The 21,535-nt window shown below is 36.1% G+C and overlaps 1 protein-coding gene across 1 annotated transcript; it reads left to right on the plus strand.

The window, feature by feature from the left end:
• Window positions 1-1,557: 1,557 nt before the first annotated feature.
• Window positions 1,558-14,199, plus strand: LOC127946578 (phosphate-regulating neutral endopeptidase PHEX). The gene is made up of 22 exons (XM_052543250.1): window positions 1,558-1,998; window positions 4,458-4,514; window positions 4,727-4,888; window positions 4,970-5,053; window positions 6,315-6,541; window positions 6,684-6,752; window positions 6,856-6,972; window positions 7,085-7,168; window positions 7,760-7,902; window positions 8,130-8,223; window positions 8,320-8,448; window positions 9,068-9,169; window positions 9,261-9,338; window positions 9,449-9,552; window positions 9,637-9,695; window positions 10,349-10,403; window positions 10,524-10,591; window positions 10,676-10,806; window positions 10,911-10,976; window positions 11,438-11,542; window positions 13,088-13,164; window positions 13,262-14,199. Exons 1-22 carry the CDS (start codon window positions 1,875-1,877, stop codon window positions 13,362-13,364), a joined length of 2,238 nt encoding a protein of 745 aa, XP_052399210.1. The 5' UTR covers window positions 1,558-1,874; the 3' UTR covers window positions 13,365-14,199.
• The last annotated feature ends 7,336 nt before the right edge of the window (window positions 14,200-21,535 follow it).

Raw genomic sequence — 21,535 nt, forward strand, 5'->3', positions numbered from 1 at the left:
CGCGGCTGTAGACTGTAATGTTTTCTATTGGTTCTTGGTTCTAAATAAATGCGACTTATAGTCCAGTATGACTTATATATGTTTTTCCTCGTCATGACATATTTTTGGACTGATGCGACTTATACTTAGGTGTGACTTATAGTCCGAAAAATACTAGTTGCAAAATTACTTACTGTTAGTAGAATGTCTAAAGTGGACTATTGAAATAGTGTTACCCTCATATTTTATAGGTAAGGAAATGTTCTCTGTTATTGGATGAGTTTTAACTAACAGTGTGAATCGGTGCTAATCAAAATCTTTTTTGTGACAATTGTTCATTCACGGTACATACAGATGTAGGGTGTGAGCCTTATTTGTTCCCAGATTTGGAAAATGTGTACAAGTTGGAAAGGGTCCAGGAAAAATGCTCTTTGTAACTATGGGGAAAAATGAACATTTTATACAAATGTCAGGAAATGCAACATGCATCAATGTCAATAAAATGTAAAGATATAGTGTTGAAAGAAATCCTCAGATGATCTTACAGCTACAGACAGGATCATGACTGACTGCATTGTCACATTCGATGTCAGTGTGGCCTCTTTACCTTATTTTAAGCTGCGTTTTAGCACTGACCTTCACCTGCCGTTATTTTTGTGTGATGTGACAAATTGATTTGATATTTGAGGCTTAAAATTGATTAATTTGTTGATGAGATCATGTTTTAGATCCCCTTTCAATGTCAATTATTTATTAATTCTAGTAAATGCATCATCTGTTGGACAACTGCTTAGAGTCTCTCAGAGACACGCTGGAAAAATGACACGGTCAGGTCATTTCAATTGGTTATTCACTCCAGCTACTAACAGCTGTGGATCTTTAACACTTTGGACATCTTTCTGACTCAAAACATAGGGAAAGCTGCCCTCCATTAACTAAACTAGACCGCAGTCCTGTCATCTCCTGATGGCTCAGCAAGTGCATGTATTTCTTATCAGAAGATAAGATAAGAGTTTAAGGAAGCTTACGTTATGTTCACAGGAATCTCTGCAGTCTGTTTGTTTAAATTGGTTATTTACTGGAAAGCCATGCCTTAGACACTTTTTAGTTGCTTCGAGATGATTACAATTGTAAAAACAGCTAATGATTTTGAATCTAAATTAATGGATGTTTATTTTTTTTTACAAAAATGTAGTGTCCATACCATGGTACTGTGATGTTAACACCATGGCAACATATTAATGTACCATGTCCATACAGTTTAGTATCACTGATATGCTCTTATAGTTTCTAATATTTTTTAATAAGATTTAATTTTTTTTATATTTTTTTATAAGATTTAATTTTTTTTATTTTAAATTCTGAGAACAAACAGGGAACATTTTACATTTTACATTTAACCGTAGGGCTCAACATCTCAAACTTAGTGTTGAGTGGGAAGGTGCAGGGACTTAGAAAACACACACCTTGAGCATAAACAGAGGTAGATCCACATATATATACACACACACATCCAGTCATCCAGCCCTTCCTGCAGGACGCCACATAATTACTCCTGTAAGTAGGTGCTCCAGTTGGCTCTAAGGTGAAGAATTCCTCCTACTCTTGGATCTCCTGTCTCTCTTTCCCCTCCCTTTTGGATTATTCTCTTCTCTCCTATCCTCTCTCTTAGTCTGGGACACTCTTTGGCATGTAAAGCATGGCTCTTCATGCTGTGTATCTGCCATTGATCTGAGACCTGTGAGGAGAGACTCCTCTGCATGGCCCCAAAAGGAACGCTGACCTGGGATCAGGACTTAAAAACACATATCTCCAGGCCAGGCGGGGTGAAAACCGGGTGAGAGAGACAGAGGGAGGAATAGAAAGAGAGAGAACACACTCAACTCAGTGGTAGTATGGAAATGGAAAGGCTGGGGAGAGAAGGATCCAAAACGAGTGTGGGCCCTAACACTCTCCTGAAGGCCGCACTAGCAGTATGTGTGTGTGTATGCATTGCACTACTGATAGCTGTCATTACGGGTGAGTGAATTGCATGCTTATTTATGTACTTGCTGCTAATTTGCATAGACAGATATTTGTGCTTTAAGCTCAGTTGTTGTGTTTGTGTGTGAGATTATTTTTGGAGTGTATGCTGTTACACGCACAGTGTGTCTTTGAAGGCTGTAATTAGCACAGTAAGTAGCTTTGGTCAGAAAACATGTATATGTGCATTAAAGTTGAGGCTGAGAGTGTGTATTTCTGTGTAATTTGGGAATCCGAGTGCTTAAGTTTAGGAAAGAGTGCGTTTTTAAAGGGATAGTTTACCTAAAAATGAAAATTCCCAGTCTGTATGAATTGTATGGAAGATTGTTTCCACCATGGTATAATATTAGAACGGTTATAGTGGCTTTTTTTTCTTCTTACAATTCTGACACCTTTTATTTATTTATTTACATTTTTTGCATTTTTTATATCTTATTTATATGTTCTTTTTTTCTCTCAGAATTGTGATATATAAACTCAGAATTGTAAGGAAAAAATTACTTTGAGAAAAAAAACTAAGAATACAGATAAGAAAGTCTGAATTGTGAGATTTTAACTTGCTATTGCGAAAAGAATAATTGGGGGGGGGGGGGTCACAAAACTGGGAAGAAAAGTCACACAGTCCCTGTTCTATGTGACAGAGAGAAAATAAAAAAAACAGTATTGAAAGATGTAATGATTGAGATATAAACTTGAACTTGCTAGAAAAAAAGCGGGAGTTTATATCTTGCAATTCTAAGAAAAGTATATTTTTGCTGAAACAAGCTTCCATGCTTTTTTCTCTTGAACATAATATATATATATACATATATAAGTATGTAATGTTCAGGGGATGTTAAACTCCAAAAAAGCATCACAAAAATGACTTGCACAACTTGTTGAATGACATGAGGGTGAGTAATGAAGGCAACATTTTTATAATTTGTGTGAACTGTCACTTTAAGAGTGCTCAAATGATATGAATGGGTCTCTTGGCTCCTGAGATGTTGTGAATGTTGTTTCATGACATGCTGTACAAGTGTGTGTGGATGTGTTTTGGTTTACATAAGTGTCTTCTGGGTGGTGTAGAGTTGAGACAGCAAATAAATGATGTTCTTCTTATTGTTCTCAGTTGTTGAGGGCTGCCTGCTCATTTGTGGTGAGACTAGAGTGTAATTATGCTCATTTCTGTCTGTACATATTCCAGTCTCACACACACACACGAGACTCTCTCTGCTGGTTGTGGGGATAATGAGGCTCAGTCCCATGGGGCCGGGTGCTGGATCCTGCTGTGGTCATCTGCTGTCCAGTTGTGGACTGAACCATAAACACAGGCCTTTAAAAGCAATGCTTGTCCAATTTAACGAGATATTTGCAAATTTGTGCTGTCCAACTCACTGAAACAAATTCACACAGCTTCACTAACCTCTGCATTGAGAGTTTGCGTTGATTGGGTTCAGTGCATAGATATTGCAAAAATGTATATTTTTATTACTCCATTAATTTATTTTACTACAGGGTCTATGTACAGCATATTTGCAGACAATATTGGGATAACACAGCATCGTGTACCCAGACTTCTAAATTGACACCATTTTATGACATATGTTATAAAACTGGATCCCTGCCATCCTCATCAGCGAAAAGGTATACATTGCAAGCAGTGCATCTACAAAGAAATATAGTTAAAAGTTCTGTAAAAAGCTAAATATATCAAATAAATATTTTTAATTTTTAAAATGAATTTAATTTAAATTCAATGTACACAAAAAAATCAGACCAGTGTTATTTTAGCATCCCTGAGATATTATTTTAGTTTTTTAGTTTTGTTTTTATTTTTGTATTTTCATTGATTATTTTTGTTATTTAATTTGAAGAAATTTCTTGTCAATTTTATTATTTACAGCTTTTAAAATTTGTTTATAGTTTATATGCATTTTTATTTTAGTTTGCAATTTTAGTACATCACATTAAACTAAATCAAAATGAAAAATATTGCTTTGTAACTAGCGCAAATTAAATAAATAAATATTATATAAAAATTATATATTAAATAAAAAATTAATTAATATTTTGTTATTTAATATTCAATGTAATAGTAGATACATAAATACTAAGAAAATATAATATATCATTTATATATATTTTATTAAGAATACCTAATAGGCTGGTTTTAATGGAGTAACATATAACAAGAAAATAATGTAGCATAAGTTTTCACCAGCCCTGTTTGTAGATGTGTAGCTTGTTTGGTATGTGTGTAGTAGAGCATGCACTATGTTTTTGTCCTGTGACATCCAGAGCATGGACAGCTGAAGCCTGAGCTCAGTGGGAACTAAATTGTGTGTGTGTGTGTGTGTGTGTGTGTGTGTGTGCGCGTGTGCGCACTCGCTCATAACGTCATGTTTGGCAGTCATTTCAGGGCATAGTTCCCTTGATCGTTCTGCTTGACATATTTATTTTTCTCTGCCCTGTAGTGTCACACAAAGCAAGCAATGATGACATCTGTCTCACCCCACAGTGTATCGAAGCAGGTAAAATTACATCATGAATCCATATACAGACTCTAGAGTACAATGGGGACTTTTTTCAAACTTGAGCCAGCATACAACCACTTACAGTAGCAATTCCCTAAACTTCACTCACTCTTACTTTGAACATACTAAGCAGGCATTATCATTTAGAAACACACTTGTTTGAGATTACTGTAATGCTGAATCGGTGTTTGGTGATGTGTCTTCTCTAGCCGGTTCCATCCTGAGTAAGATGGATCAGACAGTAGAACCATGTGATGATTTCTACCTGTATGCATGCGGAGGCTGGCTCCGGGACAACCCCATTCCCGAAGACTCATCCAGCTATGGGATTTACCCATGGCTCAGACAGAATGTAGACCTCAAACTGAAAGGTGCACTGATCCACATTATTCTGACAGAAAAATACCTTCAGCCCAAATAAGGTGCTTTACTCTTGAATCTTTGTGCCACAGAGTTGTTAGAGCAGCCCATCGGAGGAGATGATATTGAGGCGGTGAAGAAGGCCAAAGTCCTCTATGTGTCCTGCATGAATGAATGTAAGAACAGTTTCATATGTGCAGTAATATTCAGTTGTGATAACTTTCTAAATGATATTATAATTATTAGCAAGGATGTTTGTAATTTCATATATTGATAGGGATGTGGGACATCTAATCAAATATAACATTATAATATTATGTATTATATAATGTAATATGAAAAAAAATCAGTTTAAACACCGACAACTGGTAAAACTTTATTTTACCCAGAAAGTTATGGTATTAAATAAATGTCAAAATAATTAAAACAATGACACAATCACAGTATCCAGGCTGGATAAGAATTCTCCAAGGAATCAAAAAAGAAATTATGTATATGTATATATATGCTGAAATTTGAGCTTTGCATCACAGGAATAAATAATATTTAAAAGTATATTAAAATACAAAACAGCTTTTAAAATGGCAATGATTTTTCACAATATAATTTTTTTTTCTGTATTTTTGATATATATATATATATATATATATATATATATATATATATACAGTACAGACAAAAGTTTGGACACACCTTCTCATTCAAAGAGTTTGCTTTATTTTCATGACTATGAAAATTGTAGATTCACACTGAAGGCATCAAAACTATGAATTAACACATGTGGAATTATATATGGAATTATATACATAACAAAAAAAGTGTGAAACAACTGAAAATATGTCATATTGTAGGTTCTTCAAAGTAGCCACCTTTTGCTTTGATTACTGCTTTGCACACTCTTGGCTTTCTCTTGATGAGCTTCAAGAGGTAGTCACCTGAAATGGTCTTCAACAGTCTTGAAGGAGTTCCCCGAGAGATGCTTAGCACTTGTTGGCCCTTTTGCCTTCTGTCTGCGGTCCAGCTCACCTCTAAACCATCTCGATCGGGTTCAGGTCCGGTGACTGTGGAGGCCAAGTCATCTGGCGCAGCACCCCATCACTCTCCTTCTTGGTCAAATAGCCCTTGATGCCTTCAGTGTGACTCGACAATTTTCATAGTCATGAAAATAAAGAAAACTCTTTGAATGAGAAGGTGTGTCCAAACTTTTGGTCTGTACTGTATGTACACACATATATATATATATATATATATATATATATATATATATATATATATATATATATATATTTTTTACCAATAAATAGCATCAGAGAATGTTTTTAACTTTGTTCATTAAAATCTCAGGGCAAACTTCAAGTAAATGTTTTAGGACTTCAGTTGACTAAAAAGTTAGGAATCCTTGTAAGAATCACTCCCTTCCTCCCTCTATCCTGACAGCTGCTCTGGAGATTGTGGATGCAAAACCTCTGCTGAAGAATCTAAAGCAGAAGGAGTTCCGCTGGCCGGTCTTAGGCGAGGCTTTGGGCTCTTCCTCCCGGTGGGTGGAGTCTCAGTTTAACTTGGTGGAGACACTGGCACAGATCCGCAGTCAGCACAGCAAGTCCGTCCTTATTCGGCTTTATGTCTCTCCTGATGACAAGAATTCAGACCACTACATCATCAAGGTGAGACCTACATGTCAAAACTAAATGCATTGACATGTCGACTTGTAGCTCAACCAGTGGTGTTTTAGGTGGGGCTACCCATTTGCCAAACAATAACATTGAGGTGAAAAGATTTCTAGTTATTCTTCATTTCTTTTCCTAGCTGGATCAGGCCTCTTTGTCACTGTCATCCAGAGAAGATTACATCACCAATACAACTGAGGCACAAATGGTACATCGGTATATCTGTCAGCCTATATATCATTACACACCGTCACAGTCAGCCCTGCTTATTTCCCAGCATTCTTAAATCTTTCTTTCATGCTTCTCTGCAGTACCGAGAAGCTCTTTTAAGGTTAATGGTTGACGTTTCTGTCATGCTGGGAGCCAATGAGCAAGATGCTGAGGCTCAGATGAAACCAGTACTTGACTTTGAAATCAAACTTGCACAGGTGAGCACCAAAACACTGGAGAAACCACATTCCTTCAAATCACTGGCATTGAGAAAGAAAATAGTGCTGTCAAGGTACTCGATGCTTCAGTGGAGTGTGTGCTCTTCTGTAGATTGTGATCCCATATGAGAACCGCACCAGTGAGAACATGTACAACAAGTACAGCTTGTCCAAACTGCAGCGCACTGTTCCAGACGTAAGTGCATTATAATTCATATAAATGTTCATTATAAGCCATTTCATACTGATATACACACACACTTACTTAATGATAGACAAATATATGAGCCAAGCTGATTAATTGCTTAGAATGATGCAATTTTGCTTATGCAGTTTACTTGCAAGTTTACATTTTCTCTGAATTCCAAGTTTATATCTTACAATTGCAAGTTATAAGCTAATTTACATTTTACAATTCTGTTTTTTTCTTGACATCTCCCTAAGGTTTTTTTTTTTTTTTTTTGCCATAGGGTAAAACAGTTAACTGTGACTTTTTCCTTTCACAGTTCTTGCTTGACTAATGTGATCTGCCAGAACTAACATTATGCTTGATTTGTGACTCTATTTAGACGGCACTAGTTTTCTCTGAGGTGGTAATTCTTTTTTCCTTTTTTTTTCAAAATTGTGTGAAAGAACATCAGAATTGTATATAAAAAGTCACAATTACCTTTTTAATTTAATTTTCTTTTATTTATCTGAGGCATAAATAAGCTTTAATACAAAACACAGGTTATCTTTTTTTTTAATCTATTATTATTATTATTATTTATTTATTTATTTTTTGCAGTTTAACTGGCTGGGTTTTGTCCGAGCAGTGATTGACACTGAGCTGTATCCAGACCTGAAATTCTCTTCTTCGGAGCAGGTGATTGTACGTGCCCCACAATACTTTAAAGACCTCTTCAAACTCATCAACAGCACAGAAACCAGGTATCCAGACAGCTTTAAAAATATTAAACCTCATTAAAACCTACATCAGAGCCCTGAGGCTCTGCTTCTGTTGGTCTGGACAATATCACTTGTGTGATCACTGTGTGTGCTGTTTATATGTCCTACCTGTTTATCAAAAGCCTTGCTCAATAACAGTTAAGATTACGCTGTAATTTAACTGCTCCAAATGTTTATTATTATTATTTTTTTCTCCAACCTCGCCCCAGGACAGTTGGCAATTATGTCATATGGAGATCAGTTTTTTCCAGAATCACCACGTTGAGCCGACGCTTTCTCTACAGATACCTGGAATTTGCTCGGGTTAGTGAACCACCTGCTCATTTGAACTCTCCACCAATCTTTGGATAAAAATAGATTTGCTGGGGTTTACAATATGAAATAACCGTCTCTTCTAAGGTTACCACGGGCACCACCTCTCTGACCCCTCGCTGGGACAAGTGTGTGAATTATGTAGAAAACACACTCAGCTATGCCACCGGTAGGCTCTTTGTCGATAAGCACTTCCTGGAGGACAAGAAACACATGGTACAACTTATATTAAGTGCAAATATTATATTAAGTGCAAATATTCACAAATATTCACATTCATATATATATATATATATATATATATATATATATATATATATACATACATACATACATACATACATACAGTATACATATAAATTCAGCTTTGCCATTACAGGAATAAATAATATTTTAAGATAGATTAAAACAATATTAGGATTTTTATCCTAATACACAAGTTATGCAAACCATTCGTACAATATTTATTCAGCTTTGCCATATCAGGAATAAATTGCTTTTGCATATGCTACTGTTCAAAAGTGTTTTTTTTTTTTTTTTTTTTTGATTTGTAATGCACCAAGGTTGCATTTATTTGATTAAACTACCGTTAAATCAGTAATGTTGTGAAACATTATTAAAATGTATAATAATTGTTTCTGTTTTCTACATAATATATCAAAGCTGAATTCTCAGCAACCAGACTAGGCTTCGGTGTGATGGATGCAATTTCTGTCCCCATCTAGTGGAACTTATCATGAATAACAGAATAAAACACTGGATCTCGTTTTACTGTAGAACTGATGAACATGCTTTTGAATGCTCCTCTGATTGGTGTCTTTCAACATTTATGAAGATGGAGGAATTGATCAATGGTATCCGATGGGCATTTATTGACATGCTTGAGAAGGAGAACGACTGGATGGATAAAGAAACAAAGAGAAAAGCAACAGAAAAGGTGTTTTCCAGTGTATTTGTGACAGCTATGAATACACAGCATCAATGAAACTGTTCTTTTTCACATCATTACTATCCGTATCTCACATTAGGCTCATGCAGTCATGGCGAAAGTGGGTTACCCAGAGTTCATCTTAAATGACACATATATTAACGAGGACATCAAACGAGTATGTTTGCAAGCTTTTTGGATTCAGTTGCTGATGGTTAATTGTTTTAATTGTGTTTGGCAGATATCAGTGCAACTCAAAGTCATTAAGGTTTCTATGTTTATGCACAGTTGTCATTCAGTGAGACGGACTACTTTGGGAATGTCATGCAGACCCTGAAGTTCATAGCTCAGTCTGACATCGGCTGGCTGAGGAAAACAGTCCCACGCACAGAGTAAATTGTCAGCATTTTCAAAGCCTGTTAAAATGAGATGAATCTGGCTTTGAACATGATGAAACATCACTTTGTTCCCCTCAGGTGGTTCACCAACCCAACAACAGTAAATGCATTTTACAGCTCCTCTACCAACCAGATCAGTGAGTTATGAATTTCAGTTCACTGATAAATAAAAAGCTCTGTTGAATACTTGGTTTTGATTGGTCAAATTTTCTGTAAAAGAGAGAAATATGAAGACTTGAAATAATTTTTTTAAAGATATTAAAACTTTTATTTAGCAAGGATGCATTGAAATAAATAAATGTATATATATAAAGTTAGGAATATATAAGGTTTTCAGAACTGATAAACAATTTTTTTTTACATGAGGACCAATCGGCATATTAGAATGATTTCTGAAAATTCAGCTTTGCCATCAAAGGAATTAATTACATTTGAAAATATATGAAAATATAATTTAATTTCGAGATTTTTAATTGTAAAAAAATATATCACTGTTTTACTCTATTTTTGACATAAATGTAGCCTTGATGATCATAAAATGATACATAAAAGACGTTTTAGTGTGTGTATATTATGCTTCCCTTTACACAATTTTGTGTACAAATCAACCTCAGTAACAATGTTTTGCCTTTAAAAGTGCATTACTAATGATAAAGGATATCCAGTATAATATGAGTTATACTGAATAAACATTTCTGGTTTGGTATTTATCAGGTTTTAGATGTTTGATGTGCATTTAGATACACTGTATCGCATTCTTTTATTCTGTGGCTAATCTTCTCCTTCCCAGGATTCCCTGCGGGAGAACTTCAGAAGCCATTTTTCTGGGGACTTGACTACCCTAGGTAAGACATAGACACTTCTTCTTGTTGATGTGTTTTAATTAATTTTTTTCATAGTATGCTCATTTCTATATTGAGATGTGGATTTCTAGGAAAAATAACTTTTTTTTTTTCTCGTGACAGATCCTTGAGCTATGGAGCAATTGGTGTAATTGTGGGGCATGAACTGACCCATGGCTTTGATAACAATGGTGAGGCCATTTGATTTAGGAAGGTGAGTCTCAATATGTGTTGCCATCTAGACAACCCATCTGTGTTTGTCTGTGTTTAACTAGGCAGGAAATACGACAAAGATGGGAACCTGGACCAGTGGTGGAGCAACTTGTCAATCACCCGCTTCACTGAAAAGACACAATGCATGATTGACCAGTACAACAGTTACTACTGGAAAGAGGCGGGGCTAAATGTACAGTAGACACCAGCCTAATTAATGCATTTCTGTTCAAAAATGTCATCAAAATGTAGTAGAGCTTCCAATCTAATACTTAATACCCACAATCCCCTCTCAAGGTCAAGGGGAAGAGGACGCTGGCAGAGAACATTGCTGACAATGGAGGGATGAGAGAATCTTTCAGGGTATTACAGCATTTTCCACTATAATTATGCCTAAAAAGTGACCTGAATCTGATTTACCATTAACTTGTCTCATTCCAAACTTGTAGGACTTTTTTTTTTGATGGATCACAAAAAGGGAAATTTTGAGAATAAATTACAATTTGTTGTTGATTTGTGTACACATCATTCAGACTGCTAATCAGATGAATTGATTCATAAAAAAATGTGACTCAAAATAATGATTCATTCGCATGATTCTCAGTAAATAAATTCATTTAATCATATCTTAATGGTTCTTTTCATCCTTTTTTTAAAGTTTAAAGCACTATTTTAATTGCACAGAAAAAATGACTAGAACCTAAAATTCCCCCGTTTGTGTTCCATGGATGAAAAAACATTTTTGGAATGAAATGAAGATTCTTTTTTTAAACAATTCTTTTAATAATGTGTCTGTATTGGTGTATATGTGAACTTGTCTGCAGGCCTATAGGAGATGGATTGAAAAAGAGAGAGCAGGAGTCGAGGAGCCCCTCCTACCTGGTGTGGGTCTGACCAACAACCAGCTGTTTTTCCTCAGTTATGCTCATGTCGGTATTATGCATTTCACACATAAATACTTAGGCTTAAATGTCAGATATCACAAAATTATATTTTATTCTTAAAAAATTTGAATGGGTTTGAATGGGAAAAAGTCATTTTTAGGTGTTTTATATGTGTATCCTATATAGTTTACAAGATTAGAATTAGCATTTTATGACATGGTATTTTCAATACTCACTCAAACGTAAGCACTTTCTCAGTACTATCAAGTTTCAAGTTTAATTTATAATAAAAAAACAATAATAAGGTACTGTATGTAAAAATGTAAAACAGCAAAGATGAAGAGAGTGAGAGAGAGAGAGAGAGAGAAACACAAAGCTCTCAAACTGAATTAAATGCCAAAGAATAAAAATGTGTTAAAAGCAGACTAAGTTGGGGCCATCCTCAGGGAAGCCAATATGGGGTAGGCTGATGGCTAGGAACTATACTCTTATTCTGGCATAAAAATCAAGGAACTTTGCTGCCGTACCATGGGTGCAGCAGGCACAGTGATATGCAGCACCTGAAAATAGTCAGTAGTCAGCTAATAGTCAATGATCGGCCTCAAAAATCCTGATTGGAGCACCCCTAGCATTGGGCCAAGAATAGAGCCTTGAGGGACTCCAACTGGAAAGGGTGCTGATGAGGCAACAATGTCACCAAGGTGGACAGAAAAAGTCCTTTAAAAGTACCATTTATGTGCTATGAAGAGCTTTAAAACCTGACTGATATACTTCTAAAACTCTGTGCTTGTTTAAGAAAGACTGCAACTGTATACAGACAACTTTCAAAGTGAATACTTCAAGTAAATGTTATTTGCAAATGTAATTTAAGACAAGACAATCCAGGTTAATATGGTAAAAGGTTTAACTAATATAAATCACCTGACTTCCCCAGTTGATTTATAACATTAAGAATTGCAAACATTTCTGTATTACAAGATTTATGAAATGTTGTTCAGATATGCAAATTATGGATTATTCAATTAAATATGCACTAATTTGCATATATTTCCAAAAGAGAGATCTGTATATTGAATAAATCCAGGTTCAAGACAGTTGTTTCATTTTTCTTTTGAGGTGGTTTTGGATATTCCTTCTTTAATCACTCCATATATCAGAAAATAGTGTCAACAGTCAGAAAAAAATACATTTTTCATTTTGTTTTTAGGAATCCAATTTTGTATAAAATCAGGCAAATGATATGTGAACAAAATTGCCTTTGTAAAAACCCTCAGAATAAGGGTTCCACAAAAGTGAAAATTTGGTGTGTGTAAATGCTATTGAACTGAAGTTTTGAGAAAATGGCTTTTAAAGATATAATGTAACTGAAATCTACAGAAGCAAATAGAGCACAATACGTGCAATAAAATAAACTCTTAAAAGTGTGTTTCAGATATTTTTTTCTACTGATCTGAAATAACATGTTATGAAAAGCCGAATAGCCCGAGATTAAAATTATCCAGTGCGTGAAATAAACAATGGTTTTCCCTGTAGTGTCTGGTTTAAATGGCACTCTTATTGATTGGTTGTGTATATATTGTCATTTACTAGGTTCGCTGTAATGCCTACAGACCAGAAGCAGCACGTGATCAGATCCAGAGTGGAGTTCACAGCCCTCCTAAATATAGGTGTGATGCATTAATATACACACAGCTCATTTCCATCTATATTACATCCCTTATATTTTGTAGTGTCCTTTACTTTACTCTTGTTACTATGGTGAAGGGTTATCGGGGCGATGAGCAACTATGAAGAGTTCCATAAAGCTTTTAACTGCCCTGAGACGTCAATCCTGAACAGGGGAACGAAGTCCTGTCGAGTGTGGTAATGAAAAAGAGGACCCTGTGAAGATTTCAATCACAGCAGAACCCAAACCTCCCTATTTTGTCCCGTTCACTGGTTTATTATAGTGAAACAGCAGTTACTAACACTGAATCCTGGGGCCGTGTTGACAACTGAGCACCTGGCCCTCCTTCAGCCGCTGGAACACTGTAGATAAAATGCACAGTGCCTACAAATCTGAATGCTTCAGCCAAATTTGCATTTTACTGTCTGACCTCAGTTAAAATTTGCAAATGCCAAACGGACCATAAAATTCATTTGAGGCCTTTCTTTGATTCATCACTGTTTTTTTTACACAAGCAAATTAGGTGGCACTGTTGTTTTAAGAGTGCTATAAATTGATAACAGTTAACATTGTCTGTCATTTTATTTGATTGAAAACGATGAGGTTTTATAATTGTCTTTGTGGTTTTGTTTTGTTTTGTTGTAGAAAAACAACTCTGTTTTTGGTGTATTTTACATGATAAAGTCATAATGAAACAGGTCTTTGCTTCAGTATTGTGACATACATCAGAGTCTAACGAATTATAGAAAAAGTAGAAAACAAAAACATGTAGCATGGAGACTTTTAAGATGTGGGCTGGTATATTTCAGAAGAGAGAAGTCTATCGTTTTCATCAGAAAGTTTAAGTTATAATTAAAATAAATGTTTAAACAGTCATTCACAATAAGACCTATTACATACATTAACAAGAAAAGACAAGGTGAATTTTTATTTCATGATTTAACCTGATGTAAATTATGCAGCAGAAACTGTTTTCAAATAACCCATCTGTTAAAAGTATTTATTTATTAATTTGGTCTTAATAAGCAGCATAATATACAGTCAACCTGTCCTATAGCAAATTAAAAACAGGGGGTGATCAGATCCATTGTCTATAGACTACATATTTAGCTGGGATAATATATATATATATATATATATCCAATAACTTTGAATGTTTGAAGGTAAAATGCCTTGATGGATTTGGTCTTGTGTATTATTGTGATGTTTTTATCAGCTTTTTGGACTCTGAGTCTGAAGGCAGCCATTCACTGCAGAGAATCAAGTTATACAATGCCAAATTTCTCCAAATCTGTTCTGATGAAGAAACAAATGCATCTACATTTTGGATGCCCTGAGTCTGAGTAAGTTTTCAGCAAATTAATGAAGTTTTGGGTGAACTACGCCTTTAAGGGTGTAGCAGAGGCACCTCCATCGGGGGGATTACATAAAACCATGAAATCACTTTCACTCTTTTTTTTTGTTTCACTTTTTACTTTTGAAATAAATCTAAGTTTGGAGAGAAGGGGGAGGGCAAAGGCCGTCAATGCCTCCCACACCAAACAAGAAGAGAAAATCACGTGACCAATTATGAAACATGTATGAATATCAGTCTAATAAAGCACATAAGGAAACTGGATGAATGAAAAAAGGAACCAGCCCTGTTGGACATAAACTTGAATTAAGCACACACACACATACTGAAGCAATCCAATAATACAGATAAGATGTGAACCAAAATCAATTGCTTTGACCTCCATTTAGGCAGAAATAACAGGAGGCAAAACGGTGGAACAGAATTTCATTGATTGGAGTGCTAAAAGGAAAGGTCTAAAAATAGCCCAGAGGTCCTGAGGAGATGCATCTGTCAGTCTGTGTGTAGTAGTGTTGCTGTTATTCTGAGGAGCAGGTAAAGGAGAGTGACAAAGTATAAGGGCATCAAATGTCCAGGGGGCCAAATCTTCATTCTGCCCAGAGGAAACTGGAGATGAAAGAGAGAGTTTTGTAGAACAATGCCAGAGGCAGCCAACTGGCAGTTCACTGAAGCAGAATGCTTGTGAATGTGAAAATACAATGTGTGCACTGCAGTTTCACATGCTTTACTTCGTCCAAATGATCTTAAACAAACAACAAAAATAATAATATTATGCATGGAGTTATACTAAACCCATTAATTGAGACTAGGTACATTAACTATACATAAAAAACTGCATACATTTTATATATTCAAAGAACTTAAATGTAATATTCATATTCAGCTTGTGAATATGAAAATTACAAAAATAAAATAAATCTTTATCTTAAGTGCTTGCAAAACAGCTAAAGGTATATTTATGTGGCCATCCTTTTGAAAGAGTAAATTAACATTTTCAATCTCATGTGAACTATCCTTTTAAGACACACGATGACCAGTTACAGAATATAATGAAATTCAATGGGGGAATAAAAATTGGTTTAGAAACAATTTTCATGCAGAAATTGCTTGTAAATGTAATAAATGTAACTAATTTCAAAGAAACAACAAGGAACACTGAATGACATTTTCAAAAACTGAAAGTGTTTTCTTGACAAAATGTTCTCTCTCTCTCTCTCTCTCTCTCTCTCTATATATATATATATTTAGAGTGTATACTTACACATTAACATTAATTCTATTTTATTTCTGCAACCCATAATTACCCCCAAAGGCAAGGTTTTTTTTTTTTTTTTTTTTTTTTTTGTGGCACTAGCCTGTACATTATTTATGATGTGATAGTTAAGAAATCACATACACAAGGCCCCTCAGATGATTCAGAGCACTCAGATCTGTTAGAATGAAAAATAAAGACAGCTACTCAATTAACTGTTTCCTCTGCCTCTCTCACTCTCCCCCTTATTCTGTCTTTGAGACAAGGGTAGTAACTGAATTATGTGCATTTATGTATACTGTTCCTATGGTAACACTGTGCCCTATGAGTGCACTGGAACCTGAAGAGTCTGTAGAGGGGTCTGCACTGTCTGTGAGAGAGCAAGAACATCATTACATTATCAGGGCATGCATCATCTTTAGTCAAACCCATCCCATTCTCTCCCCATAATGCACTAAAACTGATGGCTTGAGCTAATGTGGATGGGGGACGATCTCAGAGCTAAAAGAGCAATAATCAATTCAGTGGTTAATAGGCCCATCAGTCTTTAAAAGATCACACCCATAGTGAATTAAAAGCCAATTCCATTAACTTATCCTTTGTCTTTGAGTACTAATATTGCTTCTGTAGATATTGTAGGCAATTACAGTACTAGATTTTGTCTGTGAGAGTGTTTTTCATAAGTTGTCCACTAGATGGTGTTTTAAGCATGTTTGTGTGTTAGAAGGCCTACATTTTATTTGTCTTTTAGCCTATTTGCATCTTTAAACATACACATTGGATGTTGCATTGGTTGACAGGTGATTTATACAAATACAAATTTTGTAGATCTTATCTGTTGAGTTAACCTAGGTTCATTTTGGTCTATTCTCTGGAGTTTAATTACGCTGGGCTTGAGTGGCATCCTGATAGCCCTGAGCAACACGCAGAGATAGAAACATGGGTACTGAGAGCTTTTTGAAAGCTCTTATCTGTCTGTACTGAAACACTCTGTGAATTAAGTCATTTCAAATGGTAGGAATAAAACTGAATCATGTATAGATGGAAATGAAAAATCATCTGTTTACTATAAAATCTATCAATCAGGAGTGATGCTGCTTGAATAACAAACTGCAGCTGTTTTCAAATTGTACACAGTACTTCCAGATGACATTTAAGTGGCAGAGAATTAACATTATCCTTCCCAGGTGGTCCAGGTTATGAACCAGCAGGAATTCAAGCCAGAGGACATGACAGGAGGAACATTTGGGTCAGACAGTTTATCTGCCCACAGGTTTTTCTAGACATTATGTTTTCCACTGGTGCCCGGCAGAATGCAGAAGATAGATTCGCCATTAATATTCTATCAAGTAAAGAAGAGCTAAGCTGGGACCTCAGCGTTAAGGGGTCAGGTTGCCAGATTTTCCTCATGGGCTTATCCAAAATAAATACACTTGGAGATACGCTGAAAGCAAAACGGCCAAGAAATGGAAGAATTATTTATAGATGTGTATGGTGAAAATGCAGCAATAGATAAGCCTAGGGACTGCAGGAGCCAGTCGTTTTTTGTGAGCAATTCCTTGTAGAAAATATGACTGGATGCCACTTTATCATAATAAAGCTCCCTATCAATAATGCAGGTATCAATATGGGCAAATTATTTACTTAAGAGAAAGTTCACAGGGAAAGAAAATATTTATTTCTTCTAGTACTCTGTCATTTAAGACAGTGGTTCCCAACCACGTTCCTGGAGGCCCATCAACACATCAGGTTTTCCTCAATCAAACACACCTGATTCAGTTCATCAGCTCATTAGTAGAGACACCAAGACCTGAAATGGGTGTCAGACAGAGGAGAGATGCTAAATGTGTAGTTTTGGGGGGCCTCCAGGAGTCTGTCCGGTCACCTGACTGTTAGTGTGATCATGAAGTAACGTTCCATCTGGAATGGAACATGCTCATACACTTAAATCACATTAATCCGATCTAGGTAGTATGGACATATGCTCGAATATCATAGTTTATGTTGTTTGGCAGGCAGAAGATCATGACAAGTGTCAATGACATGACATTTATTTTTTATGTTTTGATTTAGTCACAAATGAAAAAAATGTAAAATGCAGTTCATACACAGAATGTCAGGAATGCATATCTATGATGAGCATGTGTTTAATAAATTAAAGGAAAAAAATAGATTTAAAATTCTAAATTAAATCTGATTTGAAAATATACATATGGCAGCAACTCAGTGCATTTAGGCATCTAGGTGTGGTGAAGACGACTTGAGTTCAAACTTCAAACCGAGCATCTGAATTGGGAAGAAAGAGGATTTAAGTGACTTTGAAAGCGGAATGGCTGTTGGTGCCGGACAGGCTGATCTGAGTATTTCAAAAACTGCTGATCTACTGGGATTTTTACGTACAACCGTCTCTAGAGTTTACAGAGAATGGTCAGAAAGAGAGAAAATATCCAGTGAGCAGCAATTGTGTGGACAAAAATGTATTTTTGATGTCAGAGGTCAGAGGAAAATGGGCAGACTGGTAAGAGATGATAGAAAGGCAAAAGTATCTCAAATAACCACTCGTTACAACCAAAGTATGCAGAATACCATCTCTGAGCACACAACACGTCGAACCCTGAAGCAGATGGGCTACAGCAGCAGAAGACCACACCGGGTGCCGCTCCTGTCAGCTAAGAACAGGAAAAGGAGGACAGGAGAAGGAGGACAATTCGCATAGGCTCACCAAAACTGGACAACAGAAGATTGGAAAAACGTTGCCCTGTTTGATGACTCTCGATTTCTGCTGCGACATTCAGATGGTAGGGTGAGAATTTGTCATAAAGAACATGAAAGCATGGATCCATCCGGCCTTGTCTCAACAGTTCAGGCTGGTCGTGGTTGTGCAATGTTGGGGGGGATATTTTCTCGGCACACTTTGGGCCCCTTAGTACTACCAACTGAGCATTGTTTAAATGCCACAACCTTCCTGAGTATAGTTGCTGACCATGTCCATCCCTTTATTACTACAGTGTACCCATCTTCTGATGGCTACATCCAGCAGGATAATCCACAAAGCTCAAATCATCTCAGACTGGTTTCTTGAACATGACAATGGGTTCACTTTACTCAAATGACCTCCACAGTCACCAGATCTCAATCCAGTAGAGCAGTTTTGGGATGTGGTAGAACGGGAGATTCACATCATGGATGGAAGTTTTGCGAGCATAATTTCTCCACCCATCTTATATTTTGTTTCCATCACCATGTTAACTTAGGGTGCTGTAGAAACAGAAATGAACTTGGCACATGTGTATTTAATGTGATTTTTAAAAGATCTTATAAGATGTCTTTATCTTGTCATTGACCTGTTTGCAGATGAAACTGGTTAGATGTTAGCTCTTTAGTTACATTAGTTCAACATGAAAACAAAAGGATGTCATTCTATGAATACTGACTGACAGTATCATGCCAAATTGAGATGCTGATGCTGATGTCTAAATTAAAATTAAATTAAATGTATGCATTTAGCAGACGCTTTTATCCAAAGCGACTTACATGTGCTCCCGGGGAATTGAACCCCCAACATTGGGGGCTTGATAACTCAATGCTCCACCACTTGAGCTACAGGAACACTTCTACACATCTACAAATGCCCTTCACACAAATCTCTTCTGCATTCACTTCTCTTTCTCTCACTTTAGATTTGAGAAATATGCCATCATAAGTCAGCGGCATAACTTGGATCAGTCATTGACAAGAACTTTGCCTCAGGGTCTGACGGACTGAACTGTCACGCATCCGTCAGCCCTTCAGACTTCACTTCAACACCAGCCTTCACACAGACACAGATGATTCATATTTCTTTAAGAGCCTGCTCTAATCAACTGCTCTTATAGAATATGAATTCAAAACACAACACCCCTAGCAAGATATCCTTCCCTGCTGAGCAGTGTTCATGGGCTGCACCACCATTCGTGGCTCTGGCCTTGAGGCGAAAAAGTAGAATCAGAAAGGAAAGCCTGGGACTCAATGTTTGACTAGATCAGACCTTTTTAAAGGGTTCTTATCCATCATGGTTTTGTAGCTGAAAGCATGCCGCCCTTACTCTGCCGTTTCCACTGAAGAGACACTGAGAGGCTGAGAGAGGTAGATAAATGAGATGAAAATAAGAAAAATGGAAATCAGAAAATGGAAAACAGAAAGGCAGAGAAGGAGGAGAGAAAGGTAAATGGTTTCTTAAACAGCAGGCAATTTCATGTCCTAAGAGTTTGATTTGTGTCAATTTCAGCTGCTTTCTTCTTTCTTTTTTTGCTATAAAACAGTCTTGGAATATTTGTTTTTTTACCATGCCTTCATAATTTCTATTGGCTACTTTTTAATGGCTTTTAAGTATAGCTTTTATTCTTTGCTCTTGTATACAGTATATATTATTATATATATATAAAATATACATTATTATTAAAATACATTGTTTTCCATATTTCTAAAGCTCTTCACTGACCCCATTGTCTCCAAGGTTAATAAAGTTGGGCAAACACTCGGTTATTTTGGAAATTAAAATGGCATTAGTATTTATACTAAATAAGAAACATTTCTATTCACTCTTTCAGTAGATGTCACATGTGAGTGTAGGAGGACCTGGCAAATCCATGACACACTGTAAGTATCACTTCTGCACAGAATAATCCTGTGAGCCTTTTCCAGTTTTGTTAATTTTGTCAAAATATGCAAAGAGTGAAAAAATATTATTAGATTGTGTGTGTTTTAGGTTACATTAAATCCTATTTAGGAATCTCGCAACAAGGCCTATGCGTAAGACATTTTACTCAAAAAATATTTTTAAAATGGCCTTTCTATCACAGAATGCTACTGCACACAATGCATCATTTGAGATGTAGAAATGACACTGTGTTAGAAAGGTTTATGACTTCAGGGAAAAATAACTCTCAGTTTAAATAAACAAGTGAAAGTGTGAAAAGTGCCAGTAGTTGAAGAAAGACACCGTCGCCCCCCACCCCCCACACAAAAAAACAGTCCAGAGTAATGGCAAGTGCCAAGCTTTAACATCAGGTAAAATTTAACAGCTCAACATACTGTGCAGGGTGAAATTCAGACCAGCTGATGTCACTTTGGCAGAAACAGACAGACTGAACTTGATATATTCACCTGGATAATAGAAGTCATATTGCATTACTCCTTGCAGCTCTTTTAACTGTCATCGGTAACTCTAGAAGAAGTCTGACCAGAAGTGCTTTAACTGTACACACTTTGAAAAATATGTAGTGCATATATAGGTAGAGACAGGAGGTTACAGATAACAGAGAGATGATTGATGGAAGAGTACACGGGCCGAAACTTTTGATTCAGACAGCATCGCCACAGTAACAAGCTGGAAAATAGGATTTTCTTTTGAGTGATTTGTTCCAATCTGATTTGATGGGGAGCATGACAGGAATCTCTAAGGACTGAGTCTGACCTCCCAACCTGTCCACTTCTCCTTCATCTTTAACAGGTTTTCTCCTCGCCGCTCCCCAAAATAAAATGTCTTTGCTCAAAGATTTCTTTATTATACCTCGTCATTTGTTTTAAAATTCCCTGGAAAATGCTCACAAATGGGACAGATGATAGAGTATATGATGATCGAAATTTTAAGATTTCAGACTTTTAATTGCAAATCTGATTACAGAGCCACCAAAAAAAGATGGTTAGGAAAGCTCAGTTGTGATTTTTCTTTCCTATAGGGTCTATATGACATAAAGTCTGAGTTAATATAGGGAAATGCGAAAG

Source organism: Carassius gibelio, chromosome A24 (assembly GCF_023724105.1).
Source record: "Carassius gibelio isolate Cgi1373 ecotype wild population from Czech Republic chromosome A24, carGib1.2-hapl.c, whole genome shotgun sequence".
Classification (NCBI taxonomy): domain Eukaryota; kingdom Metazoa; phylum Chordata; class Actinopteri; order Cypriniformes; family Cyprinidae; genus Carassius; species Carassius gibelio.